General features: G+C 50.2%; 1 protein-coding gene across 4 annotated transcripts in view; it reads right to left on the bottom strand.

Moving 5' to 3' along the window:
- NRP2 (neuropilin 2) overlaps positions 1–18757 on the bottom strand; it is an 88514-nt gene extending 69757 nt beyond the window's left edge. For 3 of the 4 annotated variants that reach the window (XM_063162320.1, XM_063162321.1, XM_063162323.1), the window contains exons 1-2: positions 18591–18756; positions 6928–7105 (exon numbers count right to left, since the gene is read on the bottom strand). In XM_063162320.1, the coding sequence (XP_063018390.1) occupies positions 6928–7105; positions 18591–18663 (251 nt within the window). In that variant the 5' untranslated portion in view covers positions 18664–18756. Of the gene's footprint in view, positions 1–6927; positions 7106–18590 lie in introns of all 4 variants that reach the window. The other variant, XM_063162319.1, reaches the window with a different exon arrangement.
- Between the last annotated feature and the right edge of the window lie 473 nt (positions 18758–19230).

Here is a 19230-nt window from a genome sequence, read left to right as displayed (position 1 = left end):
TTCTAATGACCTACTGATCTACTCACTAAGCCAGCATAAGGAAGGCTTTCTATGGTGTATTTGAACTAATATATCAAAGACAGTTGCTTAAAACGTCCTAGCTGTGATTAGTGGACCATGACTGCTATTAACTTATAAGGAATTCCAGGATCACCAGACTGTGGTTTGCAACATATTATTACCATGCCATTCAGTGGTGGTGTGCAGCTGCTTGATTTAAAGGAAACTGAGAACTTGCCTCAGACTAGAACCTAACCTCCCCCAATTCCTTCAAATATGTTCTATGCTGAGTTGTGGCCAAAAGCAACCACAAATTTCTTGTGTTTTTCAGTCTGCTCTTTGCAGTCTGTTCTTTTTATTTTGCATTCATATTTAATTGCAGAATTCACACCCAGCCAGAAAAGACTGAGAATAAAACTGGTCGTCTTCTGCTGCACTCTGACCTACTCCTGTGTGATGCTGCTGCTCAGCAGCCTTTGGAAGGGAGCGTGCTTTGCACTGCTGCTATCTAGACTGGGTTTTATGCCTGCAGATGCCCAGATCTTCTTTTCTTTATAACACAGGGAATTTTAAGTGATTCACCAAGGCAGGAAAAATAAATCAATAGCAGGAAAGGGGAAGAACCCAAATCTCACAACTCTCAGAACTGATATTTGCTGGGGAGTCTGCCAGTCCCTTGTTACAGCCTGACAACAGGGATTATATCCATTAAAAAGGCTGCAAGTAGCTAAATCAAACAGTTGCTCACTAAAAGGCTAAACTAGCTCCTATGTAAATCAAGGTAAAATCTCACGTTTCCTTTACAGAGCTTTGCATCTAGTCCTTAACAAAAATATCAGTCTAGAACTCCCCTTACATTCACTAAACCTTCAAACTCCTGCATCCAGACAACAAACCCATGATGTAGAAGAGCATTGCTAAGCCCTCTGTACCACACAAAAAAAGTGACCAAGACTCACAGTGCCACAGACATTTATTTAGGCTTCTGAGACCTGTTTGGGATGAGCCTCTGTGAAGGGTGTCACCTGGTGTCGCCTTGTGGGCTGGAGCACTGTTGCAAAGATAGTCAAAGGCCTCAGGCTCTGCTGAAACAGCAGGAGCACTTCAACACTGTGGTTATCAGGCATTCCAGTGGGATTGCCCTGCTCCTATCCTACTGCCTCTGCGCTGAGCAGGGTCTGCAAAGATGCAAAGGATTCAGAGCTGGAGCTTGCTCAAAAAAGGCACATGTTTCTGACACTTTTAGCTGAATTCTGAACCCACTCAGGAGTCACCACAGCCAGCCCTGTGCTGGCTCCCTCTCCAGATGCTGTGAGGTCCTGTTCCTTCCCTGGCTGGACAGAGAGGCTGACTAAGAAGCGAGTACACCACCACGACTACCAGTTCCTCCTCAACAGCAGGAAGGAGGGGGAGAGGTCTCTGTCTCTAATCCTATTGTTCCCAGTGTCACCAGCTGGCCCTCAATTTGTCATCATGCCAACAGGAAGCAAGGTGCAAAACAAGATTTGACTCCTATGCGCCGGATGTTAGTGAGCTGGTGGGTCATAGGAGACCCCATGAGAGTGTATTTGGGGTCACCACTTTCTGCAGAGCCTGGACCAGGCCTGTCCCTCCAGGAAAAGGCTCTGGGGCACAGAGGAGCACAGCCACAGAGAAAGCAGAGATGGGAAGCAGAGAAGAGGGATGTGAACAGCCTTGAGCTGTTAACTCACGTGGTTGGTCTCATCATCACAGCTAACCCATTCACTGATGTTCCATTCTGGAAAATGACCCGGGCTTGATGGGAATTATGAACCATACAGCGGATGCTGGATGGAGTTAAAAAACAGTAGAAGCCCATTTGAAGACAAGTTGAGCTGCAGTGTCATGTTACCCAGACTGAATAATTTCCTGTACGTTAGAAATGTTGCTTCTGGCTACCCATGCCACAGATGTATGAGCAAGCAAATGCCTTCCTTAACATCTCATCTTTGACTTCCCCTCACTGCAAAGTTAAAGCTCAACTCCCCCAGTACTTCAGGAGATGCAGTCACTTCCCCTTGCATCCCAGCAAAGAACCCCTCCAACCCCTGGCATTCTCTAGTGCTCCAAATGTACTTCTCTTTTCTAAGCATTTTGCTAATCACTAGATGAACTGCATTGTTTCTAAAATGTTTGCTAATAAGCTACTTATGCATACTTTTCAAAGCATTTACTAATTAGCTGTTCATGATTGCTGCCTTGTCTACTCTTAACCCTCAATGATGGAAGGATGGCTTCTCCCAACATTACACTCTTGTTTGAAGGAGATGGCAAGAGAGGCAGGCTGAAAGCGGCAGCCCCAGCTGCCTGCCTGGCTGTGGCTACTGGCTCTGGATGCAGCTCTGCCTGCCACATCAGCTCAAAGGAATTTGAGCCAGTGGCTCTGTGGCTCTCTAGGAAGAATGCAGAGCTGTTTTGTTCCAGTGCCCAGCTTTTTGGCTGCTCAGGAGATGGCCATGCTGCCATAAGAGGCCTTCAGTGGCTGTCCAAGCTGCATGTGTCAGCCCAACATGCCCTTTGTGCTGCGGCATGTTGCTGCCGGTGTCCCCTGGCCAGTGGCGCTCTGTGACATGGGTGCTAGGAACGGTGCTGTCTCCCCAGCCAAACCTTGGCTCACTCTGGCCTTCAAGCTGGGAGCAGACGTGTCTCCTCCTGCCATGCCTGCCCTGTACCCTGCACACATCAGGATGATTCAACTCTCTTGGCACCATTAGGGCACTTAGGGAGTCACAGTGACCACTGCATAAATTTCCTCATGATAGTGGCCTCAATTCCTGTTTCTTGAAACTTTCTGGGCTTGACAGTGGGACCCAAAGTCAGGAGGAAGAGCCTGACTGCAGTTCAATTTCCAGTTTGCCATCTCCGGCCCATTTGGGAGTCCCAGCCCGTCTCCAGAACTTTAGCCAGCGTTTGGCATGTGCCACCAGAGGGGGCTGCGAGCCGCGGCTGCCGTCCCCTAACTCCTTCCCAGGCAGGGATCCACCGACTGCTACCCAGTTGCAGCATGCGCTAGAAATGGCCGCAGAAAAATCCACTGGCCGTGGTCTGACTACCAGTTAGGATTTTTTAAAACACTGTTCCTCTGGAGCAGATGTTATGACTCAGCTGGAAGGTCTTGTGCTGGCAGAGGAAGCTGCAGCCTGGAGGGAGCGTCCACTGCAGCCTGGAGGGAGCGTCCACTGCAGCTTCTGCTGCGTGTGCATGGCCCAGCCCAACTCTCTGGTAGGGTCAGCTGAGTGTGGCTGGGGGTGGCAGAGAAAATAGCCAAACACAGGAGGGAGCTTTTGGTGCTCCAAGGAGAAGACCAGCAGTGGGAGGGTGGCACGAACAGAAAAGGTGGTTGGTCATAAACACAATGACTCATGCATAGCTGAGGTTTTGGACTTGGATTTTCCAAGCAAGCAGAGCAGACAGAACAGCAGAATGGCAATTAAGGAGTGGACAGCTTAGCTACATGACTGATAAAGCTGTCCCTGTTGCCCATCTATTGCAAATGGTTCAGGTCACTCCTGGGATCCCAAATAAACTCCAGCATGCACGAGAGTCCCCAGCAACCCCCATATCACACAGAAGCGGAAACATTTCACCACAGCAGCAGCCTGCTCTTTTCCACTGGATGCCACTTCCTTGTTCATTGAACAGATGCCAGTGATGTGGGGTGCAGTACCTGAGCTCCAGCTGCACTCGCAGCACAGAGGGAAACAAACAGCCAGGCACTAGAATGATCGTTTCTGAATAGCTCGGCAGATCTTTTATCAGAGCATCAAACTTCCCTTTTGGCTCTGGCATTACTGCTGTGGCCCCACAGCTGCAGGACAGCACAAACAATGGCCCTGGCCCCTACTCCGTGTCATAGCATGCCCACCCTCCCTGCCACAGGGATCCCTGCTGGTGCACAACAGCCACAACAGCAGGAGGAGGCCAATTTTCTTAACCTAGCATGCTCCTAAAGCAAGACACTTCCTCAGAGCACAGACACAGCACTCAGAGAGAGATGTTCTGGGGCTTCAATTACATCAAATTACTCCTTTCATGATGCAGGTGATAGAGTGCAGTTACTTAATGCAGCTGGACACAGCTGAAAAAGAAAAGCCCAGGTGTGCCTCCAGAAAACAATAGCAACAGGCAGCACTGAGCAGCCACCTCTGTCTGCCACCTTGGGCATCCATCCCTGCCTGATGCTTCCACCCTCCAGGCTGCCAAAGCTGTTCTCTGAAGGCAGCTCTTGCTCTGGCATCCAGGCAGCACCACTTTCACAGGCCCTTTCCAGCCAGCTGCTGGCCGAGGGGAAATCACTGACCTTTCCTCAGAGGTCCCCAGGGTGTCAGGTACAGTACAAAACACAGGAGGAAGTGCCTCCTGTCCCAAAGGGAAATCCAGAGCAGATACAAGGAAGGCCAGAAGGGACACAGCAAAACTAAAGAGACTTTGGAGACATTTTTGTAGGCTTTCAAATGGGTTTTAGGAATGTAAATGTTATGCTTTATGAGGGAGAAACTTTAGCCTAATAAGGTAAAATGAAATGTTGAAAGAAGAGGCAACAGAGGAAGGGGTTATGGTGTTTACCTCTGGCAGCTGGAAGCACAGACTAGCCCCATTGTTGCTCCAATAGCTGCCAGGTGGCAACACCAGAGCAGGGGACCTCGTCTGCCCAGAGAGTGAGTGCCTCCATGGAGTCCATCTGCCTGGCACCTTGATGTGAATGTGCTCTATATTAATGATGAGATGTCAAAAGGAGGGCTCTGCCCTGAGACTGTGTCTTTGATGCTGATCTCCTGTTCCTGTTAAGGTTCACACCTGCAGCTGCAATCAGGTCCTTGCTTCTTAATAAAAAACCCTCTGACACTCAGATGAGATTTATCACTAGATGGTGACCTATTATTAATGTAATGTATTAATGCCCAAGCTTTACACAGTGTCCATATTTGCCTCTTCCTGGTTGGTCACTTCAAATAATCTCACTCCTATCCATTTCTTTCAGGCCATGTTTATCATGCACTGTTTTCATTGTTCTGTTATGCTTCCCATCAAGCACTGTCCATGAAGCTCTTTCAAACCCACTCCTCTTCAGTGCTGGCTTGAGAGAGCAGGCACCCTAAATCAGCTTGGCTGTCAGCTCACAGCTGTGGCCAGCAGAAGCTCAAGTGCAAGTGGATAAATCCTATTTCCCTTTAAGAAAAGCTTCCTTGTGCACATACACGCAAAAAGGGAAATAGTGAGACCACACAGCAGCCACTCAGAAGACTGCCACAGTAAAGCAAAAAGCAGCAAAGGCATAACCAACACCTCCAAAACTGAGCAGTCCTGAGCACACTACTGAACACACCACCTGCAGCTTGGGACCAGACAATGCTCCCTCACAGGCAGCAAAGCATGGCAAAAGTTGCACAAGATGATCAGAGCTAAAACTGGCACGTTCCTACAGGTGGAGGAAAAGCCTGGTGCCCATGGGGATTTCCAGCTCTCTGACCAACCTGTTTTTGCTTGCCTGAAGCCTTGAAGAGGCAGAAGCTGGAGTCCCTCTGGCCCAGTTTGATCCCTGCCCTGCATGCAACACTGTCCTGTTGCATATGGCACACTCTTCAGACGGCAGATATGGGCCTATACAGCTTTTATCACTGTGAATTTGGGGCAACTGCATTAGCTATGAGGAGGCTGTGCAGTTCAGCCTATGCAAGCAGCAATAAAATCTGATAGCATCTGTCATTCTCACCTCCACTGCAAGGCCTTGTTGTGTTCATCTATGCCCACTTTAAGCCTTTCTGTACCTTCTTCCTTCTTTATATACAGGCCTGATCCTGCAAAGCACTACACACCTTGCACACACAGTGACTTCAGGGAGAGTTCATGGTATTCAAAGCCTTATTAGCCCAGACTTTATCTGTAGGGGGTGACAAGATCCCCAATGACATCAATCAGCACACCTTCATTAGAGTTAGAGGAGCTATGCTGATTTATGATAGCTGAGGATCCAGCTCTGCACTTCATAACCTTCAGTACATCATCAAACCCATGCTGAATTCTTTGTTCTCTGCAGGACTGATTCTGCAGCCCCATAAATGCTTCCCCTGTTCCTTTGTCCTTTTTTACAAACAGAATTTCCCTCTCCATATGCAACCCCCTTTTAATCAACAGGACCAGTGTATTGAGCAGGACTGCTATGTCAGGCCTGTTTTAGGAGACCCCAAGCTCCTTCACACTCAGGCATCCCTGTAGCTGGCTGTGGATTCCAGATGAAACCCACAGGTTTCAGTGTCTGCTGAGACCATGTTATTAACTCAGCCTTTTATGGCACCCTTTGATGCCTTTAATTATTCTTTACTAGTTGTTAATTGTTTTTCCCAGACATCTAGTTTCTGGGTCCTTTCTTAGAAGAAAAAGGAAATAAAAGGTAAAAAAAACCTCATCTCCCCAGTTTACCAAACATAGCAGAAAAAGCACTATGGGAAGTCAGATGCAGCCCAAACAGCTCAGACCACCATGCCTCCAGCCTCGCATGGCCTAAATCTGGGTCTCCAGATGGCACTCTGCCATACCTCTGCCTAGTTACACAGCAGGAAATTGCTCTGCTCTCCCAGTATGGTTTAAAAGAGGAGTGAGGCTATTTCAATACAGAAAAAACAGTGGCCTTTTAACCTTTTAACCAGTTGGACCTTACTTTCAGGTGGTATCAGGCCAAGTTAAGAACTACAGGTTTATTGCAGAGTAGGCTCATCCTATGTGTCCAAAGCAGCATCTTACAACCTCACAGGCAACCCTTGCTCTGGAAAGGCAAAGAGATGCAGCACTGTGGGGGCTCAGAGTGATGCTTGATTTCAAGCAGAAGTACAAGACCCATACCCAAGACTAGGCAAAAGCAGGAAGAGGAGGTAACTATGTACTAGAGAGGTAGAGGAAGGCTCTTACTTGCAGTCGTGTTTTTCAATTTCAAAGTGAGGGTTGAAGTTGAGGATAATCTTCTGGTTGGCTTCAGGGGTGTAGATGACCCATTCACAGTTCTGGTGGGAGGGGTAGTCATTGGGGTACCCTGGAGAGGTGATGTACCCGGCATCCTTGGAGTTCAGGCGGCCCCCACATGGCTGAGCTGCAGAGACACAGAAGAGAACAAGGCACTGAGAGATGTTCTGGGCATCAGGTGTGCACAGCAGGCCTCCCGGGGCCACTGATAGGAGTGGTCTGATAAAGACCATTCTCCAGGCCATTGACATCCTTTTGGTACTCTAATAATGATATTAATCTCTGGGCAAGGAGAATTATTCTGCAGAACAAACACACTCCTTTTCCCTCCACCTCCTGCCACACTTACATACCGCATTTCACACAGACCAGAAAAGAGAAATGAATGCTCTTGCCAAGGCAATTACAGAGCCATAAAGTAAGAGACAGATTGATATCAGATCATCTGTAGCTGCCTCATTTTATCCCTTCTTTTGCCTCCTTTGCAAGCTGTTCTGTGTCAGTCTCCCACAGCTGCCTCAAGAGACACCAGAATTTAGACACTACAAATTCAATCCAGCTGCAGGAGGGCAGAAAGCTGTGCTGTTTCCAGGGAAGGAAACTGAGGCATGTCGGGGATGCTGGTGAGCCCAGACCCAGCCACACTGTGTGGCAGAGCTAAGGACAGTTCCTGTCCTTCCTGGCCCCAGCCTGCAACCCCATGAAAGCCCCTCTCCCTTTGCTGTGTCTCCCACCCAATCTGCCTGCCCCAGCAAACACGTCTCAGCAGACTTGCAAGCTAACCCATGCACTGGAGCTGCAGACACAGATAATCAGCAGTGGTGGTTTTGTGGGACTAGCCCACAAATGGCTGGCAATGGCTGCGTGGTAAGCAGAGGAAGCTCTCTCAGCTTTGGGCTAGAACAGGCCCTAGAGGGTGATTTTGTAATCAAAAAAACATTTAATCTCATGAATGCTGCAAATCAAATTTATTATAGCACAACTTGCTGGGAGGACAATCTGCATCACGGGGTCACTTGATAATGCACTACAAATCCCAAAGTCCCTTTCTCCATGGGCCCCCATTGTGTGTCCTGCTTTCCCCACTCCCCTGCCACCCCCTTGTATCTGCACCCAGGCCCACAAGCTGCAACAGCTGCCCCCAGAAGATAATATTGCCTCTTCATACCCGGAAAAACACACAAACCCCACCAAAATTGGCAAAACCCAACAAAGCCCCAAGTCCCTCCATAGGGCAGGCTGGCAGGCATATGGGATTGCCCATGTCCCACATTGTGGAAAGTTCTCCTCCCTGACAATAAGCAGTGGGGTACAATGTGGGGTACAAACCCTTGTGGGATGTTCCCACTGTCAGGTTAGCCCCACAGCCCCAGAGGACCCTGGACATGCAGGAGGGTGCAACTGGGTTTTCCCAAGAACCACATTTGCACACCCTGAGATGGAGGCTGCAGCACAACCCACACCCCCAAGGGAGCCAAGGCACAGAGAAGGATCACCCTTGATATAGGAGGGTAACCACACATCCCAGCAGCTCCATGAGCGAAGGGTGTGTTCCACGGTGTTCCCCACTGCCATGGTCCTGAGGGATGTTCCTCTCCCTCCACAGTAGCACTCACTGCAAAGCCCCAGGCCCACCCAGGAGAAGCAAAGCAGTGTAGATTGTGTGGCCTCAGCCCCTTGCTGTGGGTCTGGCTCTGTTCCTCTGCCACAGGGTTTGCCAGGTCCCAGGGGTGTCCCCCTGCCAGGCTGTCACAAGTCTACCAGCTCTCGGTAGGGACATCCCAGCCTGCTCAAACTGCCCTCTTGCCAGCGCCAAGGCAAGCAGCAGGAGTCAGGCAGGACCCTTAGCAAAAATGCTTCCTGGAAAAAAAAGCACTTTGAATAAACAACCTGCTGGCTGCACGCTGCCTACAGAAAATGCACGTGTCCTGTGCAAAAACACGGGCAACAGGAGGGCCCTTCATGGGCCAGCGAGGCTTCCTTTGCCGTGAAAAAGCACTCCGTTTCCCCCATGTTTTTCATGCCCTCTAACACATTCATTCTTCAAAATAACTTTCTTCGCACACACCCAAAGGCAGATCTGCAGCCTTCCCTTTTTCTTAAAATAATCCTGTAAGTATCCTGAAAAATACGAGGGGAAAAAATGCAGCACTGCCATGAAGAGCTGAGAATACCAAAAAACATCTGGTTTTGTTCCACAGGAGAGATTGCTCAACACACAAACATTTACAAACCTACATTCTTGCACAAATATCTTCTCTCAGGAAGGCATATTTGCCCACACATGTGTTTATGTGGGTTTGGAGGGAGGGAGAGAAAGAGACATTCACGTGGAAAGAAGAAATTCATGGACTTGTTGACATCAATGTACAAATAGACGTGTAATTCACACTTCGCTCATGTACGCACTTTCACACCTTCTCATAAAAATTCACACCTCGTTTGCACACATGTCCACCCCCTCCAGCAAAGAAAAATATTCAAGCTGCAGATTATTTTTCTTGGAAAGGGCAAAGTCTCCAAACAATGAAAACACAGTCAATCCTTCCACACCTCGTGATTCCCTCCCGTCTCTCCAGCTTTCACACACATGCTACCCGCTAGGCTGATACCACCAACATCACCCACCACTCAGAAGCTGCTAGCCCCTTACTCGTGCCAGATACCGTGAGCACCCTGTGAGCCCTCGCAGCTCAACCCCTTGGAGGGGAACTGTCATGTGAACAGGGATGTCAGCTCTTCCCCAACTAATGAACTCAGGAGCGGAAACACAGTTCTACTCTGACCTTGAAACTTCTCCTTTGCCCTGCAACATCGCAGTTCAGTGGGACTGAGCTAAAGAAAATCCTAGTCTTGATCCTAACTTCAGGTCATCTTAGTGCCCAAATTAGACTGTTGGTGCCAGTGAGGACAGCCTGAGTGAGAGGGGCTGGAGCCCAGCTCTCTGCAGCTGAGACCTCTCCAGCAAAACAGGGCAAGCACGTGAACCTCCCAAGTAAACGAGCACCAGCCACATCCCTCAGGTGTTCAGATTTCAGCAGGAAAATGTCACCATCTTCCTGGAGCAGTGAAAGCCTGCCCACCTGCAGGACAGCTTATCTATGTCTCTCAGAGAAACATTTTGTCCTCTCATTCATTACTACCCAAGAAGTCTGCAGAAATGAAGGGGGCTACTTCAGTATAGCACTGCCTTGCCCACATGGTGGGCAATAGCGTACCAGGAACTCAAGGCTTCTTAGAGTTATCTGAAGAGGCAAAATTACTTTAATATCTATGTAAATGTTCTGTTGGGCTTTTTGAGTCACAGGTATCTAGCAGGTACCTGCTATGAGAACAAAAAAAATCTGTCACCATGCCCACTGATGGGCATAGGCTTTGACTCAGCAGTCGTGCCAACCACTGTCTTTCTGTATAAAATATGGCCTTGCTTTGTATACAGTAGAGGCTCAAACATCTATGTAAATAGATTCTTACAAACTGATGCATGCAAAAGAAAAAAAAGAAAAGGTTAGGGGCATGGCTACTGCTCAGTCTGCACACGTTGGAAGCAAGATGTGTTCCATAGCTAATGGGCTTCAGCAGCTTTTGCCAGCCCTGAATTCACTTAATAAAATTAAAATTAAATTCTGAAGTACAAGCCAAGTCTTCCAGGTGCAGGACATCCCGTTGCTCAGTAAGCAAAATGCAGGCATTCAAAGCAAACTGCTGGGGCCCCTGCCAGTCCACATAGTAGAGGGGCCAGTGGAGTGCTGTGCCAACAACAAGGCCACAGGAGAGCAGCAGGGCTCCTCAAGGGAGGTTAGAGAGGTCAATACTCCTTGGCAGTGTTGGAGTAGACTATGGTAGGTTGGGAAATCTGCAGACCCCTCTTTTCATTAAGGCTCACCATAACACAAATTATCCCTGCAACTTCCTCCACGCAGGGCCACCCCAACAGGGGAACTACACCTCTTTCTGTGCCCTGACCTGCTGGAGACACCCAGCCTGATGAAATCTCCTCCTGGCTCTCCCAGGCCACAACACGCAATCATCACTCAGAGGACCCAAAAATAACAGCCAGCCTCCAAGAACCTTCACCTACACTTGGGGTTTTTCAGCTCTGCAGCTCATCAGGCACATGCTGAAACCGTAGGCCAGGAGCAGAGCATTCTCCTACTTGAAATTCCTGCCGATTAAACCCCTCTGGATTTCCCTCACCCCAGGAGAGCAGGGCTCACTGTTATTGTTGGACCTTCCACACAGAAACTAAAGCCAACTCTGTCTGTAACAAAAATAATCATCACCAGAGAGGCCCGTTTCACAACAAACATACATACTACAGCCTCTCAGAGCTTGTAGTGTCCAGCACAACACCACCATGTGTTTTGACCTGCTGAGGTCAGTTTACTATTGGGATAGCTTTCAGGGCTGCACACAAAAATTAGGGTGTTCTGGATGCCTTACAAGCAGCAGCAGCATCACTGACTGTGCTGCTTGAAAAGAGCAGCCTTTGAGGACAGCAAAGGAACAAGGGAGAGAGATGTGGGCGTTCCACAGCAGGCAGATGCACTGCCTAGCCTTGTCATTTCTCTTCTTGGCATGAGGCCCTCCAGCCCAACTTCACACTCTCGTTCAACCACTGCAGAAGATTTCCATGTCCCAGGATTCAGCACTGAGCAGAGGAGATTTGCCCTGTCAACCCCCTGACAGCACAGCAAAATACAGGTGCTGGCATACATGACCCACTTCTCTTAGAGCTGCTGAACTTGGCTCGAGCCCTTGTGCAGGAAACCCATGTTTCAATTCTGTTCATCACACAGCTCTTCCGAGTTTTTCAAGGTCCATGCGTGTCCAAGCACTTTGCCAAACCCTGGTATGGAGGAGACAAACAGATCTCTTCTGCCAGGGACTCATTACCATTAACGCTCATCCTGCCTCCTTTCCTGAGCTCTGGCCCTGGCTGGGCACGGCTAACGTGGCAGGGCAGGGGATCTCACCCCAAACCACAGAGCACAACTTTCACAGGAGGCAGAAACACAACATATGAACTCTCAGACTTAAATCATGCAGTTTAACCATTGGCCAAGGAGAGAGACAAAGTGCAGAGGAAGCTAATAAGATTAGATGTTTTATCCCCAGTAGCATAGATCATTTTAGCAGAAGTGTGTTTGCTTTGGATTGCAAGATAAAGCTTCAAAGGCTTCCTGAACAAATTAATGGACAAACATACCCAAACAACACAATGCTCTTACATGCACATTTCATTCCAGAGCACTACCCACATCCACATCTTCAGACTTCACACAATCAGGGAGAGTCCCCAGAACATTTAATTTAAAAAAAGAAATGTTACCAGTTTAAGTAAAATTTCACTTAAAAGTAGAGACACAGCAAAGCAGAATTTAAAGACTGCTTTTGTGATTTGGACTAGGATTGTGTTCAATTCAAAGTGTCTCAAGCCTGTCATGAGACAAGCTCATAAAACACTGTCTGGGCTTAAGCAAGAAAGGAACGCGCCAATCCATCAGTTGAGGAATGCAGCCATTTGACTGCTTCCTAAGGCAACTGGGAAGGGATGCAATATATTCATTTTATAGCACTGGACAGCAGTGAAAGGGGAACACTACAAAGCTCAGCAAATGGAAGATTTTAGCTCCAAGCCTTTGCAAAAAAAGAGATAATTTCAAATTATTTTTAAATAAGAAGGGAATGTTGGAGGGAGGAAGAGAAAGAAGATTTGGAGACTTCTGATAATTGCACTTCTTTCCCCCATGTTAATCCACAAAATAATTAAATAGAAACCTTGAAATAGAGACCTACTCAAGCTTCACCATGGAAAATGAGAGGGCCAAATCCTGCATGAAGGTAATTTGCTTTGAAATCACTGGAGTTCAGTTGATTTCTACCCCTGGGGTTCTGGATAGCTGCCTTCCAGGGGCTGACATCGCTCTGTACCACTTCAGCCAGTGACAACCCTGACCTTTAAATGTCCATCCTGTCCAACCCCTCTCTTATATCTTTGATGAGATTTTATATCCTGTTTATCCACCTTCACTAACTATTATTTTTCATCTTATATCAGAGGCAAATGCAATTCCAACAGGGTAACCAACTTAATAGCGATAGTCTCCCTATAGAGATGTGTACACACAATTCTCCCAGATTGCCTGCAAATATAATCTGTGGGTCTGGAATTACAACTCCTGGCTGCTCCAGTAATCATCCTGGGGAGCATGCCAGTGTGTGTGTGTACGCATACAAGGGAGGCAAATAACTGCATTTTGAACTTGGAGAAATCATGCCTGCCTCTCTGTTAGGTTCCCAGGGGCTTGAAATCTCATGGAAACACACTGCCATCTCCCAGGAATAGGTGGCAGCTTTAGGAGACCCTCAAGCTGCAGGTAAGGCAGTTTCTGAGTAAAACTCCCCAGTATTGCAGGCAGGGAAACAGAAGCTTGAACCTTCCTTCATGGCAGCCTGCCACCCTACCTGTAGGCTACATGAGGAAAAAATATGATGGTGAAAATTTGCTGAGCCACCCCCATTAATGCTGTCAATAACAAACTCGTTCAAGGGCCATGGAGACAAGAGATGTTTCTAGTTGTACACATGGAAAAAAGATTCCCCTAGGATTCCTCTCTGAAGAGCTTCAGGCTTGATGAAAGGTGTTCAATGCCTCTGAAATACTAATTAGTATTATTATTACAAAAATTCCAACAAGAAAAAAAAAAAAAAAAAGCTTATCTCATCTCTCATCTCCCCCACACCCTCCCAGCTTCCTCACACCTTTTGAACTCATCTGTCAGAGTCCATTCTGAAACTGAATCCTTTTTTCCCCATCAGGCAGTGGCAGTTTACCCCTGACTCTTTCCCACAGCAGCTGGCAGAGCCTCTCAATCTCACAACACCCCTGGCTTGGCCCTCCCTCCCAGAGGCCCTGCTGGAGCCTCAGAGCACAATGCAGAGCCTTGGCTGCAAAGAGCCCCATGGATGGGAGAGGAGGGGAGCAGCTCCTCCTGAGACACTCACAGAGCCCTGCCATGGGTTCCCCCATACATGCTGCTGAGCAGCAGTGCTTCAGCCTTTGGTGCTGGTGGGTGAGGCTCAGCAGCAGCTGGATTTGAGCATGCTGTCAAAGTTATTGCACATTCTGCTGAGCGTCTTAAACACATTGTTACCTGCTGAGCACATATTCAGCAGTCAAACAGAAAGGGAGGAAAGCTGCAGTGAGCTTGGGGTGTGCACGAGGGTAAAAGTTGTCAAGGGCCTCTGGGTTTGTGAGGGACGGCACAGAGAAGGGATGGATGCAGAAGTGTGCATGTGTGGCAGCAGCAGGGCTGGTGTGGCTCTGTGTGTAAGAGGAAAGGTAGAGATCTGTGTGCCTGTGAAGAGAGAGGAGGAATCAGGGAGATTATAAGTGTATGTGTCTATGTACAGAAGGGGTTTTCCTCCTTCCTCTTTCTGCATGCATTCCTTTAAAAAAAGGGGGTTCAAAGAAGCCTTTCAATAAAACATAAGCAGAATAAAAGGAGAACATCCTTTTGGCTTCACCATCTTCCTAGAAGGGACATAGAAAAGGACAAGCATTCAAGCCTTACACAGACAGCATTTCACAGCGACCGGGTGACCCCTCAGAACAGCTGGGCAGATGTCTTGCCTTTGTCTCAAGTGCACAGGGAGAAATGAGGGTAGGTTTCAAAGACATGGAGCCCAGTACTTTATCTCTGGAGCCCATTTTCTTTGATTCATCAAGTATGAAGACAGGGGAAGACACAGTCAGACAAAGTCCTTACAGCTATCCACCCCTGCAAGTTATACTGCAGGCTATTTTGCATGCCAACCTGTTGCTTATACCCCTTTTCCCAAACTGCTTGGGAAGAGGTCACCTCACCAAGGCTGTAGCTGGAGCCCAGCCTCCCAGCATTATTCTAGCTGTCCTCCCTGATTCACGGGCACCACTTGCACATAGAAAGGGTTACACATCCAAGTTGGGATTTCGAGTGTTTGGCCCCGTGCCTGATGACCTCGTGCTGACAAACCTCTCCTCCGTGTCTGAGTTTGTGTCTTTTCACTGCACAGGCATCAAGCCTGGCTCAGGATCCGGCCTTCTGAGTTTGCGCTTTGGCTCAGGCAGGGAGCAGGCTGACCCTTTGATTCTGAGTGTGATTAAACCCATGCTACTGTAGCGCTAAGCCGTGTGCAACACTGTTAGCAACAGCCCTGATTTATGTTGTTGCTAGTATTGCGGTTTCCACCAGGGTGTAGACAGGGATTTCGAAAATAGCCCAGCTACCTCTTTGTCTGTGTGTGTGTATTATAATTAGAAATGTGTCAAAGGGCTGTTACAGAGTGAGGATGGAGCTGGAAACGTTCACACCCCACTTCTGCCCCCACCCCTGTGCTGACACCATCGGCCCCAGTTTGGGTGTGTGCAGGCACATCAGCTCTCCGCACTTCCCGGATTAGACAACTGTATTCCCAAGGCTCCATGGGGGCACGGTGGTGGTGACTTCACTACACAATGGAGAACAAGTTTAACAGCTTCCAGTTTGCTCTCGGGTTGCTGCAATCTGCCCCCACCACTGTGGCTAAATGACAACTTTTTTATATTTTGATTTCAGATAGGATCATGGGTCTCAGATGTAGACAATTTATTTTCCTAGCACAGCTGGTCTGTCAGAGGTCATATAATTTGGCAGCAATCCCAGTGCTTAAAAATTAATTTTTCCTTATTAATACAACTGGGGGTCCCACAGGATAGGATCCCAGCCTTATCTGAACCTGACAGCTTCCTAAACCCCATGAAGGATGCTTTCTCCTCTCAAGCTATCTGCAGTACAAGGCCACCATGTCCTGGTGCCTGGCAGCACTGGAGGTTTCTGCTAGGAAACCAACCACCCGCCTGCCAGGATGGGAAGTGCTGCCTGCTCCAGCCCAGCAAAGTGGGGGCTTTCTCTTTTTAACCTTCTAAAGCCACACACAAGGTACCAAACACAGAGAAGATACTGGGAAGGAGGATGGGGACAGGGGGGCAGAAAGAGCAAGGCAGGGATATGGGAAGCACCTCCATAGAGCCTTCTGGGACCAATATGCATGCCTGTCACTCCAGACACCACATACCATGATTTTCTGTAGCAGTAAAACTAGGAAAACAAAATGCAGCATCCTAACCAGGATCAGAGCCCCCCACGGAGCTTCTATCAGTGGTTTTCAGTGATGCTCCGACAAGAATCTGATTCCTAGTCTAAAAAAGCTTTTGTTTCCAGTATGAGCCGAGTTAACAGCACACAGGCATAAGGCACTACACTCAGTGTTGTGTGGGTGTGTGTGTGCATGTTTGTATGTGTGGCCGTGCGCTTGCTTGGCAGCAATTTGTTTTGGTCCCTCTCCCCACCTTGCTACATCTCCTAAGTCACTACTAAAAATAATAGCTTTTAAGTAAACTATTTTGAAGGCTTCAGAGTGAGCTTTGCTCAGAGCTGCATAAACATCATCTGAACGGCTCAGTACTTGGGTCACTCAAATCTGTTACTTTCTTACTTCATTGCTTTTTACGGGAAGATGAAAAACACACAGCCATCCAACCTTCAGATTTATCTTCACGGGTCTCCCACCCACTCTCCTCCATGGTTATCTCAGGGTTCGCTTGGCTACATACAAATTGGCAGCTGCACTGTTTATCTCTTACTGTAGAAATATTGCATGAGGGTTTTTTTCCATGTGGATTATCATATTATTGTCTATTAAAAACGTCTCCCCTCTCTACTAACCTCCCTTAGGGAACCTAAAGAGGGACTTCCATAATGGGGGAAGGCTTTCAGATACACCAGGCTGAAACATAAATCCATCTACCTCTGGCATGTTTCCCTTACTAGGCTGGCTAATTTACTGAAGCTGAGTGTAGCCTGATCGAGGTTTGCATCCCATTACCCCGTACCTTTGCTCACTGTGCTGGCAATAAAGTCATTTGACCGGACTTGCAGCCACACATCATCATCTCGGCAAACCACTGCTGGTGTTGGCCACAGAGAGACAACTTCCTTGCTGGTTCCAACACCATGTGATGCTCTGCTCAGCCGGGAAAACCCCGCATTCAAATAAACACCGCTTACAGCGCCTGAATGGCCTGAGAGACACGGTTTGCTCAAACCTCCTCCTAGCTAACAGTCCTGATGCCGAGCTCACTCCAGGATAGAAGGAGGTGAGCACATGGACACAGGCACACACTCGGGCTCAGCGGCCACAGGGATCACAAGCAGACTGGCCAGTGCACCCTCAGGAGCCAGCCTCAGGGTACAGCCCGATCTGCCACAGCACAAAACCTGCTCCAGGGGATCAGACACTGCTTCTGCGACGGGGTTCATCTGAAAAGACTCTTGCACTCAGCAAGGGCCTCCCAGGACACTGCCCTTTCTCTTCATCCCATCAAGTGCCTATTCGCTTTCCTGCTTGAACAAAAGATGGGATATTTTTTTTCCTTTCCTTTATAACCCGTAAGGAAGGAGGTGATGCCAACCAGCAGCTGAATGTTTATCGGCAGTGTCTGTGCTTCGCGCTGCAAAAGAGAGGGATTTTCTCAGGATCAGAGACTCTCTCACTTCCCCTTTTCAAGGGGAAGCTGGATGGCCACACTGCTCCGGGGCAGGAGAAGGGAGAATGCACTCTGCCATCATCTAACGCTGCTCGGGTCAGACCGCAGCTCAGGGCCCTGAGCCATGTCCCGAGGCCCCGACTAACGGGAAGGCAAAGCCACAGCGCAGCAGCTGCCGGCTTGGCACTACCGTTCTGCCAGGCAGCTCCTGAGCACAGAAGGAGCCCCGAGAGAGCACTGGACGGGAGATCCTTTTCCTTCAGAGACTATTCCAGATAGGGACCCTGTTGCCCCCACTATCGAGATTCAAACCCAGTGGCCGGGGAGCCTAGGGCCCAGCGTCAGCCTGCCCCACTCCTGTCTCCATGCCGAAGCACCGCAAAGACGGGTTTCACCCCGGCACCTCCTGACAGTCCAGCCTAGCCCGTCAGCGAGGAGCAGAAAAAGACACTCGCGTCCCGATACATGAACCCGCCTTGTCCCGGGACAGCCCAGCGTTTGCGAAGTGCGTACAGGTCCCGCACGTACCGCGGGCAGCCTTTCCTGAGGGTGCCGCCGCCACCGCAGCGCTTCGTCCGCTCCCAGCTCTGCACGGCCCCGGCTGCCTGCTCCCGCCAGACAATTTTAATTTCTCACCTAAAGTTTCCCGAGGTTGCAACCGGCGCGGGGCCGCGGACATTCGGATGCGGGTGTTCGACATGTGGCAGGCCCCTACCGCTTGCCCTCCCTTCCCCGCAGCTCCCCAAAAAGCCAGCACGCAACTTTCCAGTGCGGCTCCATCCCCTCGCCCCTCCACGCCGGGCGCTCGGAGCCGCGCGGCTGCAAGCGCTGCGCTCCTTGCCGGGGGTGCGCCATCCCCGCCCCGACACACGCATGAGCCCCTCCAAAACCCGTGCTGCGAAAGCTGCGTGGCGCGGCCGATCGCTCATGCATTCCCTAAATTTATTCCCACGCAAAGCATCTATGCGTGAGACGGGGACCGCGCCCGGGAACCCGAAAGTTGGGCAGACGGGGACATCCCCTGTTCCTGAGGGCGCCTTACCTGTCTCCGCTGTGCCTCCGGAGCCGGGCAAGCACAGCCCTAGAAATCCCCAGGCGAGAAGAAACGTATCCATCCTCCGGAACAAATTATAAAAAAACCCGAAACCCACAACGCAAGACCCGAGGCTGCGGGGCCGGGCTTCGCCTCCCTACCCCGGGCGCGCCGCGCCCCGTGTGGGCGCCCCACTCGCGACCAGCTCCGGCGGGGCTCAGCGAGGGGCGGCGGCGTTCCCCGCACCGGGGCTGCGGGGCGGGCGGTGCCGGCGGAGCGCCTCTCCCTTAGGGCGACCCGCGGGGCCGGCGCCTCGGCATCCCCCGGGGCGCGGCGGCGGTGGTGCGGGCTGGGGCGCCGTCTGCGCCTCCTCTCCCTCCCCGCCGGCGCCTCGCAGCCTTTTCAGGCAGGGCGGCATGTGGCTGTCAGCGCCGAGCGCCGGCGCCGCCCCCCGCGCCCCCCCGCCCGCCCGCGCACCGCCCCGCGCACCGCCCCGCGCACCGCGCCCCGCCCCGCCCGTGGGCAGCGCGGGGGCCGGGGCTGCGCGGGGCCGGGGCAGCGCGGGCGCGGAGTGGCCCCGCGGAGCCGCCCCGCGGAGCCGGGCGCGCCCCAGCCGCGCTGCCGTGCCGCGGGTCCGGCCGGCCTCCGC

The sequence above is a fragment of the Melospiza melodia genome, chromosome 8 (assembly GCF_035770615.1).
Source record: "Melospiza melodia melodia isolate bMelMel2 chromosome 8, bMelMel2.pri, whole genome shotgun sequence".
Classification (NCBI taxonomy): domain Eukaryota; kingdom Metazoa; phylum Chordata; class Aves; order Passeriformes; family Passerellidae; genus Melospiza; species Melospiza melodia.
This window is presented reverse-complemented; position numbering and strand designations above follow the sequence as displayed.